The sequence below is a fragment of the Gopherus evgoodei genome, chromosome 10 (assembly GCF_007399415.2).
Source record: "Gopherus evgoodei ecotype Sinaloan lineage chromosome 10, rGopEvg1_v1.p, whole genome shotgun sequence".
NCBI lineage: Eukaryota > Metazoa > Chordata > Testudines > Testudinidae > Gopherus > Gopherus evgoodei.
In genome coordinates, this window is record NC_044331.1 from 14,144,524 (window position 1) to 14,169,784 (window position 25,261).

At 45.2% G+C, this 25,261-nt stretch overlaps 1 protein-coding gene across 1 annotated transcript in view; it reads left to right on the forward strand.

Annotated features, from left to right (window-relative positions):
* AGBL1 (ATP/GTP binding protein like 1) overlaps nt 1–25,261 on the forward strand; it is a 386,927-nt gene that overhangs the window by 253,585 nt on the left and 108,081 nt on the right. The window contains exon 22 of the mRNA XM_030579006.1: nt 18,505–18,668. Coding sequence (XP_030434866.1) covers nt 18,505–18,668 — 164 coding nt within the window. The remainder of the gene's footprint in view (nt 1–18,504; nt 18,669–25,261) is intronic.

A 25,261-nucleotide genomic window follows, 5' to 3' on the forward strand; every position in this document is an offset into this window, starting at 1 on the left:
GAAGACAGTTCTGGGTCTCACTGGAGCAAGCCTTGGGATTATTACAATAGTATACCCTCCTTTTTTTATGAGGTACCCCTTGAATTTTTCTTGAAACTCAGCTGTTACTTCCAGCGACTCCTATGATATAAGAAAAGCGCCCCAGCACTCCAGAGGAATGGCCCCTAATGCTACAACTTCCAACAGTATTATTGGGGTGGTTGAAAAAGAGAGGACTCCAGAGTCCTAGTCCCAGCTCTCCTACTGACCAGTTGTGTGACCTTACCTTGGTCACTCCCCCTTTGTGTGACCTCATTTGCAGTAATGCTCCCCTACCTCCCAGGAGCTAGCTGTGTGCTTCCTCTAAGGTGTTTGTAAAAGATGTTATGTTGTGGGATGAAAGACATAGGGGAAGGTGCTGTTATTAGGATAGGAATAAAGGTCAAGAGCTGGCTGATGTGGTTCTCCTGATTAATTACAACACTAAGTTTTCCAGCTCCACCTCAGCAAATATTATCTGCCCGGTTTCTTGTTTCATTCATTGTTCAGTGACTGGGCACAGAGAGAAGAGGAGGAGAAGAGCTATGAGGAAAGCACCACTCTCCTCTGCATCCCTCCTCCTGAGCCGGCACCAAGCATATAGGAAGTGTCCTTTGCTTTCTATCCTTACCCTTGTTTATGTCAGGTCCTTCCAGAAAAGAGCCCAGCTCTTGTCCTCCAATAGCCAGCTAAGAAACACATCATCTGACACCAAGAGCAGGCTCCTCTCTTGGTTAGGTATTTCAGAAGATGTGGCTGGTTTTTTGGCTGCATGGAAATCAATAGTGATATGAGTTGGTTTGGGGGCTTGGAGTTTTCCATTTGTTGTAGAGCAGATTTACCCTATCGAGGAAGTGATCCTTTATGTCCCATGGTGCTTTCAATGCTGCAGGACCTGAGCTCCCTATCCCATAGGCCAACTTTTTAAAGGGTGGAATCCTCCTACCTTCATTTTGGTTTTGTCTTGCAAATTGAAAAGCAAACAGGTGTTAGAAAGAGAGAGAGTGCATGTGTGGGTTAAATCAAATGGGGCCAGGAATCATCCCATTTTCACCTGTTTTCCTAAATATGCCCCTCTAGATGGACTCTTTTACTGCTGCCCACACCCTTGATCATTGGTAGGTGTATCTTGGTAGCACTTTCCTGTGGCTTCCTATCTGGAAAGGTGCAAGGCCAAATGGCTTGAAAATGCTACTGTCTTCATGCTCCCTATACCTGCTCTTAGGCTGGGGGAGATGAGCACCAACCTATGATTAAGGCAAAGAGAAAGACCTGTTATGTGAGCTGGTTCGCCTACTCTGAGGCTGATGGGTCCTTGGAACCCCATGTTTCATGCTCCCAGATACTGGATGACGTCTTCTGAAGAATGGGGCTGGATTCTAGTGCTCCAGAGATCATGTCTAAATCCACCAGTGTGAGAGAAGGAGGTGAGTGAATTTGTGGGTGTTGAAGCCTGGTGAACCATCCATGAAAAAGTGAACAGATTCCCTCTAGGTCAGTGCACAGTGGGAAATCAAATAAAAGGGGGAAAACTTACCTTGTTTCCTCTCTGGCTTTTGGTTCTGCTTTGTTGTGTTTTCAGTCTTCATGTGATTGTGTCTGCACATCAGTCAGGAATTGTTTTCTGCTTGAATTGGGAACATTCCCTTAAACTCCTCTGAGCTTACACTCTCCTTATTCTCTTTCCCCAGACCAATTTCAGAATGCATTTTGGCAGATTACAAAAGTGTGAATGTTTATCGTCTTGTCTTACATCATCATTTTGCTGTATCATTTATTTTTCCTTTGACAGGTTTTTACCACTGTCAGTCTAATATGCATGAGGGATTGAAGTGTATTACCATAATGCAGTGTATTATGGGTAATCCCATGCAAATTGTTCTGTGGAGAGTCATGCTGAATTATGTTCTTGGAGGGAAAAAAAGAGGCAAAACAAAGGTCTCTTTTTTTTTTAACTCTTTGTTCTATGGATTTCAGAGCTGCCGCCACAGGCGAAGGTTGAAACCAGTTTGACATTCAGAAACATGTGCAACTCTTTTCAGTGGTGTTCCCCCTCATTGAATCCTGTGCCAGAAGGATGGAGTTATGCATGAGGAGCTTTTTTATTTGTCTGTGATATTTCATTTTGAAAATGTTGCTAGTTTGTCAAAGAAGAAAAAACAGGGTGGGAGGCACCACCTGTTGCTAGTTTTCCCTACACTCTGCTGTAAATCTCTCTGGGAAACATCAGTTGTTATGAACTTAAAGAGCATCTGATGCCTCTTGGAAGCAGCAGATCTGATCATATGTCATGTAGTTCTGCATTTCTCTCTCTCCTTGTTTTCTGTTACCAAAGACATTTGCACAAAAGCTGGTTCTTTGTTCCTCCTGAGTCCATTCAGCTTCCCAACCTGAAACAGTAATCCTCTTTGCAGCACATAACACTCAATTGCTGTGGGAATGATTGCGATGTCACTAACAGAGGATTAGAGCTTTAGGGGAAAAGAATAAGCAGCAGGTTGAAATGGACTTGTAAGGAAGAAGTAGCTTGTGCTCATGCAAATGTCCTTGCTAGTATAGTAATTGCACTGGATACGAAATCCAGGAAGTGTGTCATCTGGAGTCAGCGATGGCTCTACTTCCATTTGTTTTACCTAGTTTATTAGGAATAGTCAGTTGGTCTTCAAAGACACATTGGCTTGTGGTTTATTGTTGCAAGACATGTGTCTTTCTCACCTGTTGCTCCAGGAGGCACTGAAGTAATCAGCTAGCATGTGTTTGTCTCCTGCTGGCCTCTATCTCTGAAAAAGCCAAAGTGGAAATATCTACTGCGGAACAAGGGAATTGTTGGCTGCTTTAGCCTTCCTCTCCCCCTGACCCTGTCTCTCTGACCTCATCTTTTACTGTTCCTTGGTCTGTTCCTTATGTAACTCTTCTGCCCATCAGAGTTGGCAGCAACAAGGGCCGGGTTCTAGGGGTTCTGTTTCAATAATGCAATGCAATACTGGCTTGAACCCTCACCAAGTGACCTGGGACAATTACATACCACCCCATGGGGGCCTTTAAGAGGCAATACTTCCCCTCTCACAAACACAGAGTCTGAGTGTAGCAAAAACCTTTTAATAAAGGAGGGAAACAATGCGGCATTATGTTGGGGAAACACCACAAACAGGATTCATAACACGAACCATGAGCAAAAGACCCACTCCCAAGTAAGTTTTGCAGTGTCCTTTTCGCCTGAGGGTCTTAAGTCCAGCAACCCAACAGTCACCACACCCAGAGTTTCTGACCTTGGTCAGTGCAGTCCCAGATTGGTTCTTGAGTCTTGATTTTTGCTGGTAGTAGGGGGGGCCTCAGAGCTGGTGCAGCACTAGCCCAAAGTAGGTCAAATGTTTAGACCCAGGTATCAGCGATTTCAGCTCTGTAGCATGTAGCAAGACTCCTAATGAAGTCAAAATTAGCTCTGTTGTTGAACAGTGGGGGGAGAGAGAGAGAGAGAAGAGTGATGTTTAGGACCCTCAGAAGGCAGCCCATGCTACCGGGTACACATATCTGTCCCCAGCCTCTCTCAATTCACTGGGTTTTGATGCCTGGCGTCTGGGTTACTGTGGCCTGGCACATTGGCTAGCCATTTACACCAGAGCTAAGGGAGGTATGTGTGGTTGTTAAAGGCTGCCAAATCAGAACAGCAGCATTTTGTACCCACTTTGCATTACACGAGGTGCAGGGCAGTGGTGAATTGGGCCCCAAGAGCTACAAAATTCCATTTCATAAACCCTAGAGAGCAGCAGATTCTATTCAGCTCTATTCTTCTCATCTGCAACACTGGCTCCTTGACTCTACTAATCCCATCTAGAAGTATGCCTTCTACCTAAGCTCCCCAATGAAATGGTCAGAATCCCACTGTGATGGATTGGATCACAGAAATCCCCTTGGGACTGCCAACTGATGCGCCAAGACTACTTCTGCACCTGCTTTCCCTGCCAGCTTGGGACTCCAGCACCCTGCCTTTCTGAGCCAGACATGCCAGTCTACTCCAACACAGACCCAGGGTCTGAACCACATGCCTCAAAGCTGCAGACTTAACTGAAAGCAACTTACAAAGTGTTCCTGTCTTTAACACTCAGGTGCCCAACTCCCAATGAGGTCTAAACTCCAAATAAATCCATTTTACCTTGTATAAAGCGTATACAGGGTAAACTCATAAATTGTTCGCCCTCTATAATGCTGATAGAGAGAGATGCAAAGGGCTGGTGCTTCCATTAGGCGACCCTAGGCGGTCGCCTAGGGTGCCAGGATTCAGGGGGCCGCACTTTGTGTGCTCCCCACAGGGTGCACGGGAGCTTCCGGTTCCACTCCCATCGCACCGCCGAAGGAGGACCTTCTGCCAACGTGCCGCGGAAAACAGCGGCAGGCAATTGAGCAGCTCAATGACTGCTGCTGTCGCTTGCAGCATTTCGGCAGAAGGTCCTTCTTCGGTGGCACGATGGGAGCAGAATCAGAAGCTTCTGTGTGCCCTGTGAGGAGCACACAAAATGCCGCCCCCCAAATTCTGCTGAGGGCGCCAGAAACCCTGGCACCGATCCTGGATATGCACAGCTGTCCCCCTCCCCCGGTATTAATACATATTCTGGGTTAATTAATAAATAAAAAGTGATTTTTATTAAATACAGAAAGTAGGATTTAAGTGGTTCCAAGTAGTATCAGACAGAACAAAGTGAATTACCAAGCAAAATAAAACAAAACACACAAGTCTGAGTCTAATACAGTAAGAAAATTGAATACAGACAAAATCTCACCCTTGGTGTTCCAGTAAGCTTCCTTTTGCAGATTAGTCTCCTTCTTGTCTGGGTCCAGCAATCACTCACATCCCCTGTAGTTACTGTCCTTTGTTCCAGTTTCTTTCAGGTATCCTTGGGGGTGGAGGGGCTATCTCTTGAGCCAGCTGAAGACAAAATAGAGGGGTCTCCCAGGGGTTTAAATAGACTTTCTCTTGTAGAAGGAGACCCCCTCCTCTCTCCTATGCAAAGTCCAGCTCCAAGATGGAGTTTTGGAGTCACATGGGCAAGTCACATGTCCACGCATGCCTCAATTTTTACAGGCAGCAGCCATTGTTTACATGTTACCCTGAACGTCCTCAGGTGGACTTCTTATGTGGATTGGAGCATTCCAAGATTCATTGTCCTTTAAGTGTTTCTTGATTGGGCACTTAATTTGCACATTCCTTTCTCAAGAAGCTGACCAAATGCTTTACTAAAGCTACTTAGAAATCAAGCAAGTACATAGTCAATATTCATAACTTCAAATACAAAAATGATACATGTATATAAATAGGATGAATATATTCAGTAGATCATAACCTTTGCAGAGATAGGTTACATGGCATATACAGCATAAAACGTATTCCAGTTACGTCAGATATACATTCATAAGCATTTCTCCATAAAGCCTTATGGGGTGCACCGTCACACCCACTTCCTGAGTCTCTCAGTTAGCACCATCTTCAAAAATTCCTCCCTATAATCTGGTAACTGCCCTAGCTTTATCATACATACCCTAACATCATCTGCGAACAAGGTCTTTAGAGTGCATGACTATAACTCACAGAGGTCACCTGTATTTAGGTGTATGGATCGCTCTCCATCAGCGGGTCTGTAGGATGCTTTTGGTATGAATTACCTTCTACAGAAGTGAATTTTCATCCAGTGTGAGAGCCCTGCCGAACCCTGCTCTAGTTTGCAAGCACAATTGTATTTGGCATGAGGAAGAAATGGAAAGGGAAAAAAGATCTCCACTGTTATTCTTGTTTTTTCTGTTAAACATGACAAGCAGCAAGAAGGATGAATGGGAGTCTGCATAACAACTCCGAAACCTGTAAGAAAACAAGACAACACACTCCTTGCTTGTGATTCTATCCAGCTTCTAGAAAGGTTGGGAGAAGCCCATTCTGCTGTAGGTGTCTTTTCTTTCTGATCTGAACTGGGGTGTTGATGATTTTGGTTTTGCCACCTGCATTTTGCTTGGAAAATAAATGTGTCCATTGTTGTTTCAGACGCACTAGTACAATAGATTGCAGAGTCTTAGTAGCTTCTTGATACTGAACCTTAGTCTGTTGTGAGCAATAGATGGAGAAGTTAGCTTTGATAGTGTAAGCTGAAGAAGACCAAGCAATATTAGCGTTTCTGCTACAGACTGAGCAGTCATACATAATTCAGGAGGAAAGGACGAGGTGGCTCTTTGGGTATTGCATCAGGGTAGGAGACAGACTTGTGATGCATGAACATTTAAAGTAATGAAGGATGTAATCAGTGGCCGAGAATTAGAGCTTTAGGTGGCTCTGCACACTTGGAGAACTGTGTTCAGATTATATTTTAAATTAATTTGTGAAATTGTGTTGAGAAAGTCTCTCTAATCTTCTCTGAGCGGTTGTGCACTTTTCAAAATCATCACAGAGTTTGGCATGATTGCCAGTAGCTGCCAGCAGGATGGGGAACTCTGGATTGAGGTACATTAGCAGAATATATTGGAGGCTCAGGAATGGACTATGGGAAACATGTACACGTCCAAATTGATTTTATACTGGTATAGCTCTGGGTAGAGGGTGCAGGATTGGAATAGAAAGGGAATTTACATGTCAGGGTTGAGATGCTATGGCAGAGCAGGTGGCAGACTGGAATGGCATGGGATGTTTAGGGCTAAAATTTAGTTACAGCTGAAGAAACAGCTCAGGACTCAAGTATGTTGGCAGAGCTGGTAGGGAAGCAGGACTGGAATAGCAGGGACTGCTGTGAATCAGGACACACTGGCAAAATTATATGGCAGGAGCAAAGGTTTGTGTGCTGCCTGCATATGTTATTTTACACTCAAGCCATCACTGTTAACGATCAGGACCAGATGACATACCTCTCGGAATTCTGAGGGAAATAGTGAACAAAGGAGCAGAGCTACTAACAAAAATATGCAATTTATCATTACAAACAGCCAGAGGACTAGGTGGCAGTCAGTGTCATAACCTTTTTTAACAAGGTGCTAAGTGTGATTCTTGGCATTTATAGACTTACTTCAGGGGCTGAGAAAACCATTGAAGACAGAGTTTCAGGTGAGTATAATAACATAGGGACAAGGCAACATAGTGTGTGAGGTGAATTTTGATTCCTTGAAAGAGGCAAGGAACTCAGTGGCTGAAAGAGAAGTGGTGACTGAAATGTAATTAGACTTTCATAAGGCTTTTGATATAGCCCCTTGCAAAAGACTATTAAGGAAATTTGGAAACCCTGAGGTGAGAGGTAAAGGAACTTTCATGTATTCAAACCTAGTTAAAAGAGAGGAATAAAAAGTAGGAATAAATGGGCAATTCTTAGCATGGTAAGAGGTTAAAAGTGAGATGACCCCAAGTATTAGTGCTAGGACTGGTGCTGGTCAATATACTAATTAATGACCCAGATTATGGGGAGGAGAATTAGGTAGCAAAATTTGCTGCTGTTGCTGCAACTGAATTATAAAATAGTGGGGAAGATTGTAAGGCCCTAAAGAAATGATGAAATTGAATAATATGATGGCTGATGAAATGTAGACAAAGGCACATTAGAAGGGCCAATTTAAAGCACTCGAACATGTGGATGGCTTTTGAATTAGTTGTAGTCAGTGAGGAAAAATAAGTCGCCATCACCTAGAAAGCTAGATGAAGATGTCTGCTCAGTGTGTAGCAGCAGCAGCAATAAAAAAAAAAAGTGAATTAGATACCAGACGATATGAAGCGAGGGATAGGAATAACACAGCAAATATTATAATGCCGTTATGGACATTAATGTTACTGCCTCTCCTAGAATACTAGGTTTGGACTGGATTAGTTCATCTGGAAAAAGACAAAGCAGAGCTAAAGAAGGTCCAAAGAAGGCAAATGAAAATGTTTAGTGGCCTGGAAGGAGCTTCTGTATGAGGAGAGATTAGGAAAATTAGGACTGTGCAGTTTGAAAATGGAAAGTGTAAAGGACAATTTGAAAAGGGGCTTTACAGTGTGTGGAAGTAACCCTGAGCCCTGCCTGGGGGGATTCATCACTATGCTGTGCATGCTTTGCACTAATGTAGTTGGCACAGGGGGGCTCCCCAGAATTCCCTGACACAAGACACCCCCACCCAGTGCTGAGCCAATTCCACCTGTTCTGTCCCATCTCTGCAGAAGCACCGGGGACAAGCAAGGGATGTGCTGAGGGAAGCTGGAGGGAGACTGTTGCCAGGTCGGAGCAAGTAGGAGGAAGTGTGTGTCCTGGGATGGACCTGTACCATGCTGATTCCTCACTGCCGAGGACCTATGGTAGCATGAATGCAGTTTACGGCAGTCATGAGCCTCCCTGGCTTGTGCCAGATCGTGAACCAGCTCCTGCAGGCCACAAATAGGGGTGGCACAAGTCCTCCCCTCAGTCCCTGGGTTAGTAGAATAATGACTTTTACAACCCTCTGGTGTAGTTCTAGGGTTTAGAACAGGAGTCATGACTCTTGGGTTTTATTCCCAGGAGCACCATACTTGCTGTGTAACCTTGGGCAAGCAGCTTCCCTTCTCCATGTCTCATATACATGACACATAAAATGGAGATAATAGTAAACACCTGGGAAGAGGGTTGTGAGACGTCACCCGTCACCAGTTACTGTTTGTAAAGTCCTTTGAGACCCTGTGCTGAAGGGTGTTGTGGACTGTTATTGCAGTGAGATTAAGTGGCATGTAGAAGGCCCTGCAGGTGCTATGCTTTACCTTGTGATATAATAGCAGGATAAGAGGGCACTCCATAGAATAATTAATCTGTAGAACCCAGCAGTGGATGGCATTATAAAGACAACTAGTTTATTATGATTAACAAAAAGAATTAGAGACTTATAAATAAAAGCAGCATCTGCACTTACATTAGCTGGACTAAAATTACAAGGGCCTTATGTTTCAAGGTATGTGGTGATCCTCATCTGGGATCAACATGATATTTCACTCCCATGGTGTAATATTGCGGAGTTAGGTACATTTTACATCTTCCTCAGAAGCTCTAGACAGGACATTGGACTACATGGACTATTGGTCTGGTTATTCTGATGTACGCTAAAGTTATTGACACATGGATAATAGCTCTGTCCTACCACAGCGGGGTGCTTTGAAGATAAATATATTAAAGATTGTGTGAAGTGCTCAGATAATATGGTAACGGGGCCCATATGAATACCTGTGAATTTGCCAGTCTCCACATACAGGGGTGATACTAGTTTGCCTAGTACTTATATGGGATCCATGGGGAGGAAAGATAGTCTTTTGGATAAGGCACTGGGCTGGAATATACGAGACCTGAATTCAGTGCCAGGCTCTGTCATAGACTTCCCTTGCTGCGTCTCAGTTCCCATCTGTAAAATGAGAATTCTTCTCTGCCTCAGCATGAGGATAAATTCATTAGTGTTTGTGAGGCGTTCACTGACTACAGTGACGGGGGCTGCAGAAGTAACTAGATCAGGTGTCAGCAACCTCTGGCATGCGGCTTGCCAGGGTAAGCACCTTGGTGGGCTGGGCCAGTTTTTTATTGGACTGGGACGGTGAACTGCGGCCAGTGGGAGCCGCAATCGTCCGAACCTGCCAACACGGCAGATAAACCTGGCCCAAACAGGTGCTTACCCTAGCGAGCTGCATGCCAGAGGTTGCTGACCCCTGACCTAGATAGGCCGATGTATATGAACCTGAGAAGCACAGGGGTCCTGATTTGGCAGGATTTTTTCTTTAAGAACACACTGGAAATGTCCAACTATTTGTTCACATTTATTTTTGAAGACTTTCCCTCCAAGTCTCACTACAAAGGGTAGAAGCACTGTCGCTTCACCTCCCCTCTTTCTGAGCACACGGAGAAACAGACTGCTCAGTAATAGGAGGCCTTCATGTGCAAATAGTACCACAAAGTTAACCAGCCAATATGTACAGAGGAAACTTCCTTCTGCTGGAAATGTCTATGGCAATCAGAATCAAATAGGAGCTTGATGCCGCTCCAGGCACTGTCAGATTGAAACAATGCAAGCTCCTACAGAGTACTCAGTTTTGGGCTGGCAAAACACCCATTCAATCCGTTCCACTACTTAGGAAACAGGGCGCTGCTTACGGGAGAGACAAAATGAGACGGGGTGAAGGACTGTTCAGGGTGTGTGTGGACTAACACTAACATAATATGTTTGCGTTAGTACAGGTGCCATCCAAAGCAGTTGATTGACCAAAACACACATCCTAAAAACAGTTCATTGGCATTATACCTGGTATTTAAATGAATGGAAAAGTGAACCAATGCATTGCTTACCTTTGTTGGAAGGTGAGAGCATCCCAACTCTAAAGACTGTTCCCTGCAAGGGGAGTATTTCCTCCTCTCTATTCTTTTCTGTCTTTCCTCTCCTTAGTGAGCATTTGAAAAGATCTACATTTTGAGAATCTTCCCCATATAGAAACCTACTTCTTCCTGGCCCTTATCAGGAATGGCCCTTGTAGAGCCTGGTTTTCCATTGCCCTGCACCAGGTGCAGTCATTTACAGTAGTGACAAGTGGGTGTATAATGCTACTAGCTCAGAATAGTAGCATTTTATACCCATTGCAAGGAGATGCAAATGATGGCACAAGATGTAGGGCCATGGTGAATCAGGACCTACATCCCTGTCCTGAAGAGTTTACAGCCTAAGGACAAGGAACAGACAGAGGAAGAGAGAGTGAACCATCGCAGCAACATTGTCAGTTACAGTTGGAGAAGGTAATATTGGTTCTGTGCCGTTCACTGGTTTGATCTCATGTATCAGGGCAGTGAGGGCAGGGTGCTACCTGGGAGTAGGTGAAGGAAGGAAAGGTGAAGGATATTGAGGGAGGAGAAGAGAAAGGGGAATAAGGAGAGGAAAATTTGGGGAAGATGGGAAGGTTGGAGAGGAGCATGGAGGGCTCCGGGAGCAAGTCTGCTGTGGAGAGATTGTGGGGATGAGAAAACGGGACAAATAGCCAGTGGATGTAGAGGAATGGAGGAGGAAGTGATGCCAGGCAAACTTAGTTTAGCATTTTCCCCACAGTAAGTCTGGAGAATTCAAAATTCAACTTGCTTGAATGTTTGACTAAAATATTTTCCCCCACTGAATTCCCAGTGTGCCGCTGAACAGATTTAGAAGACAGCTCCCCATGTGGATCCAAGGGGAAGGGGTTGTCCCTCCTTGTTTGCCTTCCTCTCTCCACTTCCTGAGCAATCCTGGCTGTAAAGTACATGTGTTTAACTAGGGAAGCACTCATTTCATCACAGAAAAATGACTCCAAACAAAAGCACCCCCCGATGCCCTTCATGTCTGTCTCTGTCTCTTTATGTATCCATAGTGTGACAAAGTTCCCCCTCTACCTTGGTGGGTCCTGCGCTTATTGGCGGATTTTGCTAGCCTCAGATATCTTCCTGTGTTGGATCAGGAGTTGGGAGGTTTTGTGGGGAACCCGAGCTTGCCCTCTACCCCAGGTTCCAGCCCAGGGCCCTATGGACTGCAGCTGTCTAGAGTGCCTTCTGGAACAGCTACACGACAGCTACAATTCCCTGGGCTACTTCCCCATGGCCTCCTCCCAACACCTACTTTGTCCTCACTACAGAACCTTTCTCCTGGTGTCTGATAATGCTTGTACTCCTCAGTCCTCCAGCAGCATGTCCTCTCACTCCTAGATCCTGATGCACATCTCACTAACGGGAGTGAAAGCCTTTTTATACCAAGTGTCCTGATTAGCCTTAATTAATCCTAGTAACTTATCAATAGGCTTCAGGTGCCCTAATTAACCTGCCTGGCTTAATTAGTTCTAGAAAGTTCTTGAGTGTTCTGGAATAGTCCCTGTTATCTTACCCAAGGAAAAGGGACCTACTTAGCCTGGAGCTAATGTATCTACCTTCGACCACTCTCTTGTAGCCATTCCTGTCACAATAGCTACTGGCCAAATCCTGATGTCCTTGCTCAGTCGTGATGCACGCAGTACTCCCATTGACTTTGTAGGACCTTTGCCTGAGTAACGACCATAAGGTTCAATCCTAGAGAGACAGGCAGTGATGTTACTTCACTTCGTGGCCAATGTCCAAGATAACAGTGGCAAACTCCTATAACAATAGGCTAGGCAGATAGGTTCCATGAGTTTTCTCCTTGCTTCCATTCCTCTGTATTGACCACCACTGGCCCCAGCAGCCTCCAGTCCTCTCTTCCATATCTCCCATCCTCCTCTCTTCTGTCTGCCCCCCATCCTCCTCTCATCTTTCATTTTAGAAGTTACTTTGATCCTCTCTTGCACACCTTTTCCCTGCGTCATTGCCCCTTCCTGCTCACTTAATCTACATTTTTATCCTTGAAGTCTTTTGGCCCAAACTCATTGCTTTGTCTGTAATTTCTTCCATAATGCATGATGTCCCTTCTATTAAATACACTATTGTAGCTATGTCAGGGACTGTGGCACATGAGAAAACGTAGCTTTCTCCTCACTACCACCCAGTTTATAAGCACCAGGTTCCTACAGATGTGTGCCTCTGTGTTTTCATTTGGGCTGGGGCTATGTGTGTGAGTGTGGAGAGACAGCAATGTTCAGGCATAGTCTAGGCTAACATTAAGGCAGGAAACATCAGACACTGAATGTTTCATTCAGCTCTCTAGCTTATCCCCTGCAGCTTTCAGATGGTTTCTATTAGTATTCTGACTGAGAATTCACTGATGGAATTAGTGGGAAACCAGACTGTCAATTTATTTATACCCAGCCTTAGGGCATAACCACTGTGCATGTGTAAAGCCATAGAGATGCAGAGAATACTCTGTGTGTGTGTGTGTATGTGTGTGTGTGTGTATATATATATATAGAGAGAGAGAGAGAGACTGCAGGTGAGTTTATAGCTGAAAGCTGTTGCCCCAAGGATTGAAGAAGTGGCGGATAGTAGGAGAGAACACCTTCATGGCATTATTGCCCACCGAAGGTCCCTTTTTTCAATTCAGGGAGCAGTCATTTTCCCTAAAATCTCCAGTCTACCTGTGGGTATGCATGTCTTTTGGCTTTTAATTTTGCTGCACCTTTAGTTTTCCTATGCTAAGTCATCTCCAGTTTAACTCACAAGGTCCTGCAATCCCCTGTGTCGTCAGGTGAACATAGCGAAGCCATGTTGCTTGCGGCTGTGGGAGTGTTTAATGCTGCCTTTTTGCCTCCAGCACCATAGCTATATCATTAATCCTGCGAAGCATTGTGAGGGCAGTTTGTCTAATGACGGAAACATCTATCTGTGGATACAGCAATGCTGAATATGAACAACAATTATTTACCATGAATTACTCGACCAGCTCTGGTTTGGAGATACCTGTTATCATAGTTGTGTCCTGGCCAGATTGTGGGTCAAGTAATTACTGTCCTCCTGCCCCAAATTCCCCTCTGATTGTGAGACAGTACGTGTTGCTGGTTCCCAGTCCAGTTCCTACTGGACACGTGTCTGCCTCAGAAAGCCCACCCTGACTTCAAGCACTAACTGACACCCCAGCTCACAGTTTCAGCAGGGGCTGAACTGGTCCACAGAGACATGACAAAGCTTTTCAGCCTCTCGTGATAGCTATGATCTCCTCTACCTCTGGTCAACTGCATAGATTTCTAGATTTTGTGTGTTCTTATATAAGAAAAGTGGCCCAAAAGCTTGAAATGGAATCTCAGGTGGGGCCTCAGTGCAGCTTTCTGCAATGATATGAGAATTTGGAAGAGAGTGTCAAGGAATCTGTGGTTGGCAAAACATGTGCAGCTCCCCTCTGCCCCACAGTGGCCAAGAAACAGCTCCCCTGTCATCCCATAACAGGATATCTGTAGAAGGCAGCACCCTGACAAGGGACCGTGTGAACCTAGAATATCTGAGGAGGCTCAGTGCTGTGTACTAGAAAGGTAAGGTCTTGGAAGACCCAGCCTGAAGGACACCTTGAACAAAAATGCTGCGAGACGCGGTTGCCTAGTTCACTAACCTGTAATGCTGTGGTAACCAGACCACATTCTGTCACTGGGTCCTCAGCCAGTGCACTTCAGTGCAGTATGGCCAGTGTCTCCTACCAGCCACTTACCAGACCCAGGCACAGATTGGCACTTCTATTGCATTCTTCCTCTGCCTTCTGCATTTCATACAGCACGTATGTGTATGGATGCAGAGATCTACATCAGCAGTTCCTGACACTGCTGTCAGGCACCATCAAGGACATTAGTTTTGTATCTCAGTTCTGTCAACACCTCTACTTCCTGCTGTAGTCATGGCACACCCTTTCAGCAGTGGGTGAAGTTGGAAGGGGAAGGAGGGGAGAGTGAGAGAGAGAGAGAGAATTATGTGATCTAGCTGAGTTAAAAAATATAAGTCTCTCTGTGTTTGAAGTGAATAAAGTGTGTTAACAAGTAATCCTCTAGCTGAGATTTCCAGCTGTTACTCCTGAGCTGTCTGATATCAAAGCAATATGGGACTATGGTACGGCAGCTAACTTCAGTGCACGAGCAATTACAGCCTGATGTTTCTCAGGTATATTACAGTTTTATTATTATTATTTCTCCGCTCATAGTTTCTTAAGGCCTCTTCATATCCTGAATAAAACTCTGGGGAATCGTAAAGCCACAGGCAGAGCTTTAGCACAGTCTCTGCTTGGCATCTCTGGGATTGATAAGTATGTAGTGTGTTGCCTTGATCTCGGAAGCAGGGCCTTGCGATTCACCCCAGAGGAAGCCTCAAGGTGTTCTCTGTGTGTTCTGCACCTGAGACAAGCCCTTGTCACTGTATAAATGTCAGACTGGTGCTTCTGCTCTCTCTGCTTGAGCCAGGCACCTCCATCCTTTTTACTTGGACATAATCAAAAACTGTCAAAAATTATTTTAGAATAAAATAAATAATACATTTAAAAACTTGTTCAGAGGCACCAAGCACTATTACTGCCTTGTGTTTATAACCCTTGTTTCCTGTGCCTTATCTCTCTGGTTTCTAACTATTATTAATGATTTGTATTGGCACTGAATGCAAAGCTCTATTGCAGGGATTGGCAACCTTTGGCACATGGTCTGTCAGGGAACTCCACTGGTAGGCTGGGATGATTTGTTTACCTGCAGCATCCACCGTTCCAGGCCAATGGGGGCTGTGGGAAGCGGCGCGGGCTGAGGCATGTGCTGGCTGCCCTTCCCGCAGCCCCCATTGGCCTGGAATGGCGAACCGTGGCCAGTGGGAGCTGTGATTGGCCAAACCTGCAGATGCTGCAGGTAAACAAACCGTCCTGACCTTCCAGCAGATTTCCCTGATGGGCTGCATGCCAAAGGTTGCCAATTCCTGCCATAGCTCATTATATCTACACATTTAGTCCCTACCCTGAAGAGTTTACTGTCTAAGAGATTTGCCCAAGGTTTTATAGCAGGTTACTGGGAGAATGGGGAGTGGAACCCAGCTTATCAGACTCTCAGTGCACGGCCTGCTTTGTCTTTGCATTTTACATTACCGCTTTATTTTAGTCAGGCAGGTATTTTTTCTTTTTCTTTGTCTCTTGTGCCTGGTGTATTTTTGGTTGCTGTATTATTTTATTTTATTATTGACTATGATAATAATTGCAAATTTGTAGTTTTGTCTCAGAAGGAAGGAGCAAGAATTTCAATGTATTTACCGTGAAAAGCTGCATTTGCCAGGACAGCTTTAATCCCAAGTGACATTTGCACATACTGTACCTGCCAAACCATAAGTGGTGGTTTTCTCGTAGTCCTGACTGGCCTTGTGGGCCTGACAAACTTGGCAAAAGTGTTTGCAAGAAGTGCAGTAGTTTATGTGAGAAATCTCTCCTTACTTCCATCTAGCAGGCACTCTTAGCTCAGAAATAATCACAGCTCGCACTTACAGAGGGCTGCTCGGTCCCCCAGGGTCCTGAAGCGCTTTACAAATCTGACAGAGTCTATACAGGGAGAAAGCCCATGAGATCAGAGCTCTGCCTCCTCTAATGGATTAATGGAACTTTCGTGGCTCTGTTACCCCTAAGACGTTCAGTAATAATACATAGTAAACATCCAAGCCCAGAAATAAAGGCCGTATTGGAACGGAGCTCACACCATTCACACAGCTGTTCTCGGGAAAGTAAGTGAGGGCTTTTGACCGTTATTAAGGAAACAATCTTTGGTAGCTCATATCAGAGGGGGGGCTACAAAGAGGTTTTGTGCTAAGGAGGTTTTGTGCAAGAGTACAGAGTAGGGTTGATACTGGCAGAAACAGCAAATGTTCAATGATTGATTGTGCTTCCCCTCCCCCCGGGTGGGGTCAATGAATGCCAAAGTTGAGGGGAGTTTACAGACACTTTCTCACTCTTGTATATGTGGACTTCATTCTGTCCTGCTCTTACACAGCATATATGGAACTCCCATTGGTTTCATTAAGAATTACGTGCAGCAGGAGAATCAGGCCCCTGATTTGTTTCATTTTAGTTGCACATTTTTTGAGGGAAACAAACAAACATACAAAATATCTAGAAATGGTTCCGAATTTGGTTTCTTCTGGGATCAGGACCTAAAAGTTGTCATACTGTATTCAAGCATTACAGTCCGTTTAGACCCATAAAGCTGCAATGAAAATGTCACCGGAACTGGCTTTCTTGTGAGGCTTCTGGCCTTTTCTGCTTCTGGTTGGATTGGGAAACTCGTGACAGCCTCCCTGAGAGCTGTAAGCACAAAGATGCCATTTAAAATAAAAAATACAAGGTGTGGGGAAGGGGAGAGTCATCTGAATGGTTCAGTTCAGGGTTAATATGAGTCAATTCTAGTTCTATCTGGATCATTGGCTTTCCAAGGGAAGTAGTGGGGACAAAAAAGTCTAACTTGTTTTAAGACTGAGCTTGATAAGTTTACGGAGGGATGGTATGATGTCATTGCTGACAATGGCACATGGCAGGGATCGGCAACCTTTGACACGTGACTTCAGGGAAAGCCCCTAGTGGGCTGTGCCAGTTTGTTTACCTGCTGCGTGCACAGATTTGGCCGATTGCAGGTCCCACTGCATGCGGTTTGCCATCCCAGGCCAGTGGGGGCTGTGGGAAGCAGCGCAGGCCGAGGCACGTGCTGGCCACGGATCTGAGTTACTACAGAGAATTCTTTCCCAGGTGTCTGGCTGGCGGGTCTCGCCCACCTGCTCAGCATCTAACTGACTGCTTTATTTGAGGTGGGGAAGGAATTTTCCTCCAGATCAGATTGACAGACCTGGGCGGGTGGGGGTTCCTTTTCCTCTGCAGCATTGGGTACAGGTCTCTTGCTGGTTTAAACTAAAATAAATGGTGGATTCTCTGTAACTTGAAATCTTGAAGTCAAAATTTGAGAACTTCAGTAATTCAGCCAGAGGTTATGGGCCTATTGCAGGAGTGGGTGGGTGAGGTTCCGTGGCGTAAGATATGCAGGTCAGACTAAATAATCACGACGGGCCTTTCTGGCCTTAAAGTCTTTGAATCCATGAGACCCTATTTAGGTCCTGAGTCAGCCAGGTACTTCAGCATGTACCTTACTAAGCATCAGAGATGTACCAAACCTTTGTGAATTGGCCTCTATATGCAAGCTTGACCAGGACTCCTTTGATACTGGACCATCAGCTAGGGTTGCCCAAGAGGAGCTGTTCCACCTTATTCAAAGTCAGAGAGACTTGACAAGGTACCAGATTAGAGATGGGTCTGACCCAAACCCTGATCTTCACTGCTTACCAAATCAGATTCAGAGCCTCCCAGACTTTGCAGAGGTTTGCAATCCAAACCAGGAACCACATCCCCATATTTCATAACAGGCAGGACTCCCCTGAATTTTGAGGTGTTGAAAATCCTGCTCCACAGTTTGCAACCTCAGCCTGCCTCTGCCAGGGAGACACCAGTGTTTAGTAGAAGGGGAAGCTCCTCAGAGGAGTTTGTTATTTTGTAATTACTTTGTTATTGATTTTTGTAAACTATTCGTAACTTGTTAAAGATCTTTTCCCCCTCCTTCCTTTTTATCTCTGCCACTACTGACAGCTTACAGTGGCACAGCCAATTTGCCTTCCCATGGCTCAAGAAGACAACTCTTGCTTTAGCAGAGAGGAAGTGTGGTCTAATGTTCTGAGTGCAAGGCTGGGCGTGGAGCCAGGAACTCATGGAGTCTGATACTTGCTCTTACAGTGGCTCACTCTGCAGCCATAGTCAAGTCCTTTGAATTCTCTGCCTCAGTTTCCCCATCTGTAAAATAGAGGCCAGGGGACCCTGTTAATGACTGTAAATCTCACTGCAGACAAAAAGACCTATATGGAGCAAGTGCAAAGTAAAAATAGGTGTTTGCAATCTTTGACCAATGGAGTGAGCATGTGGGTTCAACATTTTGGGGTGTTGTCTGGTTCCTTTCATTGTCCTGCCTCTAGACTTTCCTACCCAGAGGAATACTCCAGAGAGCAATAGCCTATATGAGATGGTAACTCTTCTACCCTGAGCTGAGTGATTCCAGACTCATCACTCCAGGCTTCTGTTTTTCACCGACAGGGCCTGCAGATTGGAACGCGAGAGCTGGAGGAAATGGGAGCCAAGTTCTGCCTGGGACTCCTCATCCTGCAGCTCAAATCCTTGCCCTGCAGCAAGCAGCTGATGGCTCAGGCAGCAGCCCTGCTGGATCTGGAGGAGGAGATTGCAGACTGTTGGGCACAAAGGTCAGAGTGAGAGCATTACTAGAGGGTCCTTCTCAGGAGGGGTGTTGGCAGGGAATAGTCTTTGTTCCACATTTACAGCACCAGCCTCAACCACAGCCTGAGATGCTCATTATCAATGGGGAGACAACTAATTCCTAGAGAAACCCATGGTGGAGGCAGCAGTCCATGAGGTTAGCAGTGCTGCCCTGACCTGCACCCTTCCGACTGGGTAAATCAGGTAGAGAAGGAGATGGTCCTCTCAGGCCACGTCCAGACTACCCGCCATATCGGCGGGTTAAAATCGATTGCTCGGGGATCGATATATCGCGTCTAATCTAGACGCGATATATCGATCCCTGAGCGCGCTTATATCGATTCCGGAACTCCATCAACCCTGACGGAGTTCCGGAATCGACACGGAGAGCCGCGAACATCGATCCCGCGCCGTCTGGACGGGTGAGTAATCCGATCTTAGATATTCGACTTCAGCTATGTTATTCACGTAGCTGAAGTTGCGTATCTAAGATCGATTTCCCCCCCCTAGTCTGGACCAGCCCTCAGACTTTCCACTCACTTTCCCTTCTGTTCCATTCATCATAGTGGCATCGCCCCGAAGGATTCTCTGTCTGGGGTGGGTGGGGTGGGTCTCACAAATCCTCTTCCTACCTGTTCGAGGAAGGGACACTCTCTCCATCAGAATCTGTTTCCATCACCAATAAAAGGCTCCCTGAAGAGTCTCCCACAAGGAAATAATTCTCTGAGAGCTGCAGGGAAGGGACTGAGTACAGAAAATTCAGAAAGGAGCTCGTCAGCAAGCTTTAGGAATTCTAGGCTTGATTCTGGAAGGGGCAAAGAGCTCACAACTCTGCACCTCAAAGAACTGGACACTCTTAGAGAGTCAGCTTGTGGGTCTGTGACCCACACAGTGAAACCTTGACCCTACTGATTATTTTGGAGAAGCTTCTCTTTTTAAAGTGCTAAATTCTGCTCTGATTATCTTGGGTGCAATTCCATTGCACTCAATGTCAGTGGGGTTACTTCAGTGTAGGTGAGAGGAGAGTTCGACTTGGATGTATGTCAGAGTACAAAGAGCATAAACTTAGGTGTCTGAGGAGATAGGGAGATTTCTATGCAGCATCACCATTCTCACTTGCTAATGACATGTGCATGCATCAAACTAATGTTTTTCAAAAAGTGATGGCAAAAGAAAACCCAGTGACTGATACGAGTCAGCGCTCCCCCTACGGGTCTTTCATCAACAGATTCTTTCGCTCTCACCAGTGAAAAAGGCAAGTTGTGTAGCAGAAATACCCCAGTAATTTATAGTGGATTTCCAGTCTTCTCCTTCAGGGATACTTAACAGCCATTAGTACCACCTGTTCTCCATGCTGGAGATTGTATTTACAACCTTGTTCATCGTTTTTAATGTTTATGGAGGGAGGAATGAAAAAGTCTAAAAAATAGAGATGCTACTTTGGATTAGTTATGCTCACTTGTACATGTGAACTTGAAGCAATTACGGTGTATCCCAAACACTGACTGTGCTGCGAACAGCGCTCCGACAAGCAATCAGCATGTCATTAGAGAGAATCGCTCAAGCCTGACCAGACAGACAGATTCCAGGCATTAATCAAACCCTGACTTTGGAACTGGAGCTGCATAAGCCTTTGAGATACAATAACTTCTCAAATGGGGAGGAAAAAAATCCAAACACCTACTGAAGCTGGGCAGTGAAATAAAGCCAGTAGGTCAGGTGGAACTGGTTAGGCCAGAACTGATCCTGGCCTTTTTGCCTACAATTAAGTGGAATCTTTTTGAGATGAAAAGATTTAAAATTCTGTTATCATTTTATTTGCTTGGTTTTATTGTGATGTTCATTCACCTCTGCCCGTTACAGTCTTGGATGAGAATGTAACTGGGTGTACCAAAATAATAGGAAGCGTACTTATTCACACACAGTTGTTTCTTATTTAGCCATGTGCAGAGGGGTCGGACTAGATGATCATGATGGGCCCTTCTGGCCTTAAAGTCTATGAGTCCGTGAGTTTAAAACAAGTTGTACTGAAAATTTCAACTGATCTTGCAAGATTCCCATAACACAGAAATCTAAATCCATGTAGGATAAGGACATGAACTGTTACGTGTCTACCCAAGTGGAACCAGTAGTCCTTTTGAAATTTGCCTGGCATTAATTAGTATGTCACCATCATCCCGTGATGTAATGTCACTGGCTGAGAGTGTTAGACAGAGTAACACCTGCAAGTACTCACAGGAACTATCTTGGGGCTTGGGTGGGCAGAACAACTGGAATTGTTTGCTAAACATGTGTTTGCAAATCAGGTAAGTCACTGAATTTTGAATTCCACCCAGTGATATGCCATTGGAAGAGCTTGTTGTGGGAATGTGGAGCAGGAACACATGAAACAGGAAGTTTGATAACATATAAAGTTCTTTATAAATGATCAAATGGAAATGATTGTTCAATGTAGTGATTTCAGTTCAGCACATCAAAATTCAACTGCAGAGTTGATGTGACTTTAGTTGAGAGACCTGCCTCATGCACTCCAGAATATGAGTAGGAACCTTACTGTAAGCAGTGTAAAAATGCAGTGAGCAGAATGCACATTGTACACAGACAGGAAAATAGCTCCTCCTAGGTCTGATATACACTAGCAATGTATTCAGGAATGATTTCCCACCAGAGCGGCTTCAGTAGTAATAGTAACAATGGGGGAAGCTGCAGTGAAGACAGGGTGCAGGTTTTTTTACTGCCCCTGCACTCCAGTCTTACACAGTGCAGGGTTAGATGACAGCGATAAGAACACGAGAGTCCTACCTCAACTAGTGTTTCCAGTGTTGCTATTAACAGTGGAGTTGCACTAACAGAAAATTGCAGCTATGAAATTTGCTAGTGTAGATGTATGCTTTTGGGCTTGCAAGAGAGTAAAGTTTTGGTGGTTTAATACCTATGCTACCATTGTCTTTTGATTACAACAAAGGTGTGTTGCATTCTGCGGTCTGTTATACTCTCTGCTGCTGAGAGTATAAATAGGGTGGAGTGAAACTACCAACAGTATTTTTGCCCCTTTGGGCAAGTGGTAGTAGATTTTGAGGCCTTGCATATTGGTTTCCCATTGGAGAAGAAATCAGCCAGGCAGGGTCTGGGTATTGTCTGAGTGCAACTTCTTTTATTTATTCTATATGCAACAATCCTGGAGCAGGCGTGGTTACAAATGAAACCCCAGCCGAACTTCTCTTCCAGAAATCTCAGGAGCAACACCAGAACCCAATTCCCAGGAAGCAACTCTGTCCCAAGAAATGTTAGATGGCTTGGGATCTGAGTTACTATGGAGAATCCTTTCCTCGGTGCTGGCTGGTGAGTCTTGCTCACATGCTCAGGGTTTAACTGATTGCCATATTTGGGGTCGGGAAGGAATTTTCCTCCAGGGCAGATTGGCAGTGGCCCTGGAGGTTTTTCACCTTTCTCTGCAGCGTGGGGCATGGGTCACTTGCTGGAGGATTCTCTGCAGCTTGAGGTCTTCAAACCACAATTTGAGGACTTCATTAACTCAGACATAGATTAGGGGTTTGTTATAGAAGTGGATGGGTGAGATTCTGTGGCCTGCGTTGTGCAGGAGGTCAGACTAGATGACCATAATTGTCCCTTCTGACCTTAAAGTCTATGAGTCTATGACTGGAGGTAGAAAGGGAAAAGCAGGCAGCAAACTCTCCGGCTATTTGTGACAGCTTTCCAAAAAGGAAACTACATCACAAATAGAACAACAACACAGCATGTCTCCAAAGACTGTGCGCTGCTTCCACACTAACACAAGAACTTGTAAACATATGTGTAACAGAACTGCCTGGTGATTTCTGCTGAAACAGTTTGCACCTGTGACACTGGAGAATTTTCAAGCATCTTTGGGAACTGATGGAGTCAAACCTTGGTGAAAACAACTCATTTTCTTTGACACATAACTTTTTGCTGCCAATAAGGTGACATTGTCCCCTGAGCTGAATGAAGATTTTTGTTCCAAATTTGTTCCTGGACAATTTTTTTTTAACCTTCACGTTTTTATAGACAAGGGTTTTATTCCTGGCCTTTTATTTTCACTAGAACTAAACCAGTGTTTCCCAAAGTGGGCTGGGCCAGTTTGTTTAATTGCCGCGTCCACAGGTTTGGCTGTTTGCAGCTCCCACTAGCCGTGGTTCACTGCTCCAGGCCAATGGGAGCTGCTAGAAGCGGTGCAGGCCAAGGGACGTACTGGCTGCCACTTCCAGCAACTCCCATTGGCCTGGAGCAGCGAACCGCGGCCAGTGGGAGCTGCGATTGGCCGGACCTGCGGATGCAGCAGGTGAACAAACTGGCCTGGCCCGCCAGGGGCTTTCCCTAAACAAGCAGCATCCCAAGTTTGGGAAACACTGAACTAGACAAAAATTCAAAATGAGTCTACCCAATTTTGTGACATGTCAAAAGAGGATATATGAGAACTACACACTGTTACACCCGCTATAAGGAGATAAATACACTCCAAATGAGAAATAAACACCTGATTGTGCAACAACCCGTACTCACAATGGTGGGCACTTATTCACATGCATAGTGTCATTGAAGTCCTTGGAACTACTACATGAGGGATGGTTCCTCCATCAAGTCCTCAATTTGCATATATTCATCCATGCACACCTGTGTGCACACTCACATGTATACAGGGCTATACCTGTAACTGATATGACTGGCCATTCAGTGACCCAGGGTTACATCCGTGTCACTAGAAACACTGAACTAAGACTCAGGGTTAAGGTAAAGGATTAGTAGCCTTCATTTAATAGCCCTTGCTTTTCTGATGGTCTGTCTGGAGTAGCTAAGCAATCCCAAACTGTTGTGTTTTAGCTCTGGGTCTTGCATAAAACCCAGGATGGATTATTCAGGGACTGTGTCTGCTTAATTTGTTCCAAAGAGCTGGAAAGGAGCATAGAGCCATTATGACAGTGCTCAGCACAGACTCGTTAGCAACTAGTAAGTTACGAACTGATTCCATTACCAGACGGTTACATTTTATGTTCTAGTACAAAGCCCCTTATTTATTCTGGGCTCGCCTCTGGTTGCACTTGCACCAACTTTCATCAGAGTTACTGGTGTGATTCCTTTGACTTTAGTGTAGCTCTGGGGTAATGAAGGTCAGATGAGACTCTCTACTGATACCAAAGGAATTAGACACAACTGGGTTTGGGTTTTGTTCCCTCAGCAGTGGCACATCAAAGAGGTACGTAAATGAAATCTGTCTGTCTGTCTGTGTCTGTCTAACTTAATCTAGTCTGTCTCCTGTATACACATTCCTAAAGCGCTCATCACCACAGTACTCAGGGTGACAGGGCAAACCATGAAACAAGAAACTAATCCAGCACTGGGTATAGTTCTATCCCAGACTTAATTAACTGAGTGGCTCATGTGAAACTCTAGTAGGTCCCAGTTAGTGAAGTCAGATCTTCTAGTCCTCACAGATGTCTCTGTCCATTTCTTTTATTTTTTAAATCCCTGCAGTTTGTCTCCTGCACATGTTTGCCTTTGCCCTGGGTGTCTGGTGTGCTTGCCATTGACTTGGCACGTCAGCCCCTGACAGCAAACATTTCCACCTGTCAGGGCTTATATCTATACATGTCTTTTAATCCTCCCCTTCCCTGAGTGGTCTCTTTCTTTCCCCACTGCTGGGAAGGGGACGACTGAGAGGGAATAGACTGTTTTTGTGCACTTGATCCGGCTCTGTCAGAATCAATGGTCAGTAAATTGGAACAAACTATAGCAATCCAGTAAGCAAGTTTTCTGATGGAAGGTTGCCATATGAATGTGGGATTTGTCACACCAGATTAGACCGGTGGTCCTTTGCATCCAGTGAAGTGCTTTCTTGGTAGCCAATGAGTGGTGCTTCAGAGAAAGATGGAAAGAAACTATGCTTGGCCTCATCTAGGGATCAGCAACCTTTGGCATGCAGCCTGTTAGGGAAAGCCCGTGGTGGGCCGGGCCAGTTTGTTTACCTGCAGCATCTGGAAGTTCATCCAATCACAGCTCCCACTGGCCCTGGGTCACCATTCCAGGCCAATGGGGGCTGTGGGAAGCAGCATGGGCCGAGGGATGTGCTGGCCGCCACTTCCCACAGGCCCCATTGGCCTGGGACAGTGAACCGTGGCCAGTGGGAGCTGCAGTCAGCTGAACCTGCAGATGCTACAGGTAAACAAACCGTCCTGGCCCGCCAGGGGCTTTCCCTGATTGCCAAAGGTTGCCTATCCCAGGGCCCTAGTCAATAGTTTGGTATAGTACATGGGCCATCTTTAGAAGATATTACACTGTGTAATGAGGTAGTGTTTACCCTGTGAGCTTTCCAGACTAACTCCAGGGTTCTTTACTCAGGCTTTACTCAGCCCTTCCTCAGAAAAACCTTCAACTGAAGTCCCTGTGTGTTATATCTGATTAAGGACTAAGGAAAAATTGAGTAAGAGCCTTGAGGTTTAGCTCTGTGTATGTGTGATCAGCTTATTCCCTAAAGCATGAGCTTTGGGAGATTCGGTGGAGTAATTCATATGCAGTAGCAGAGTAGATAAGGGTAAGTCCCATG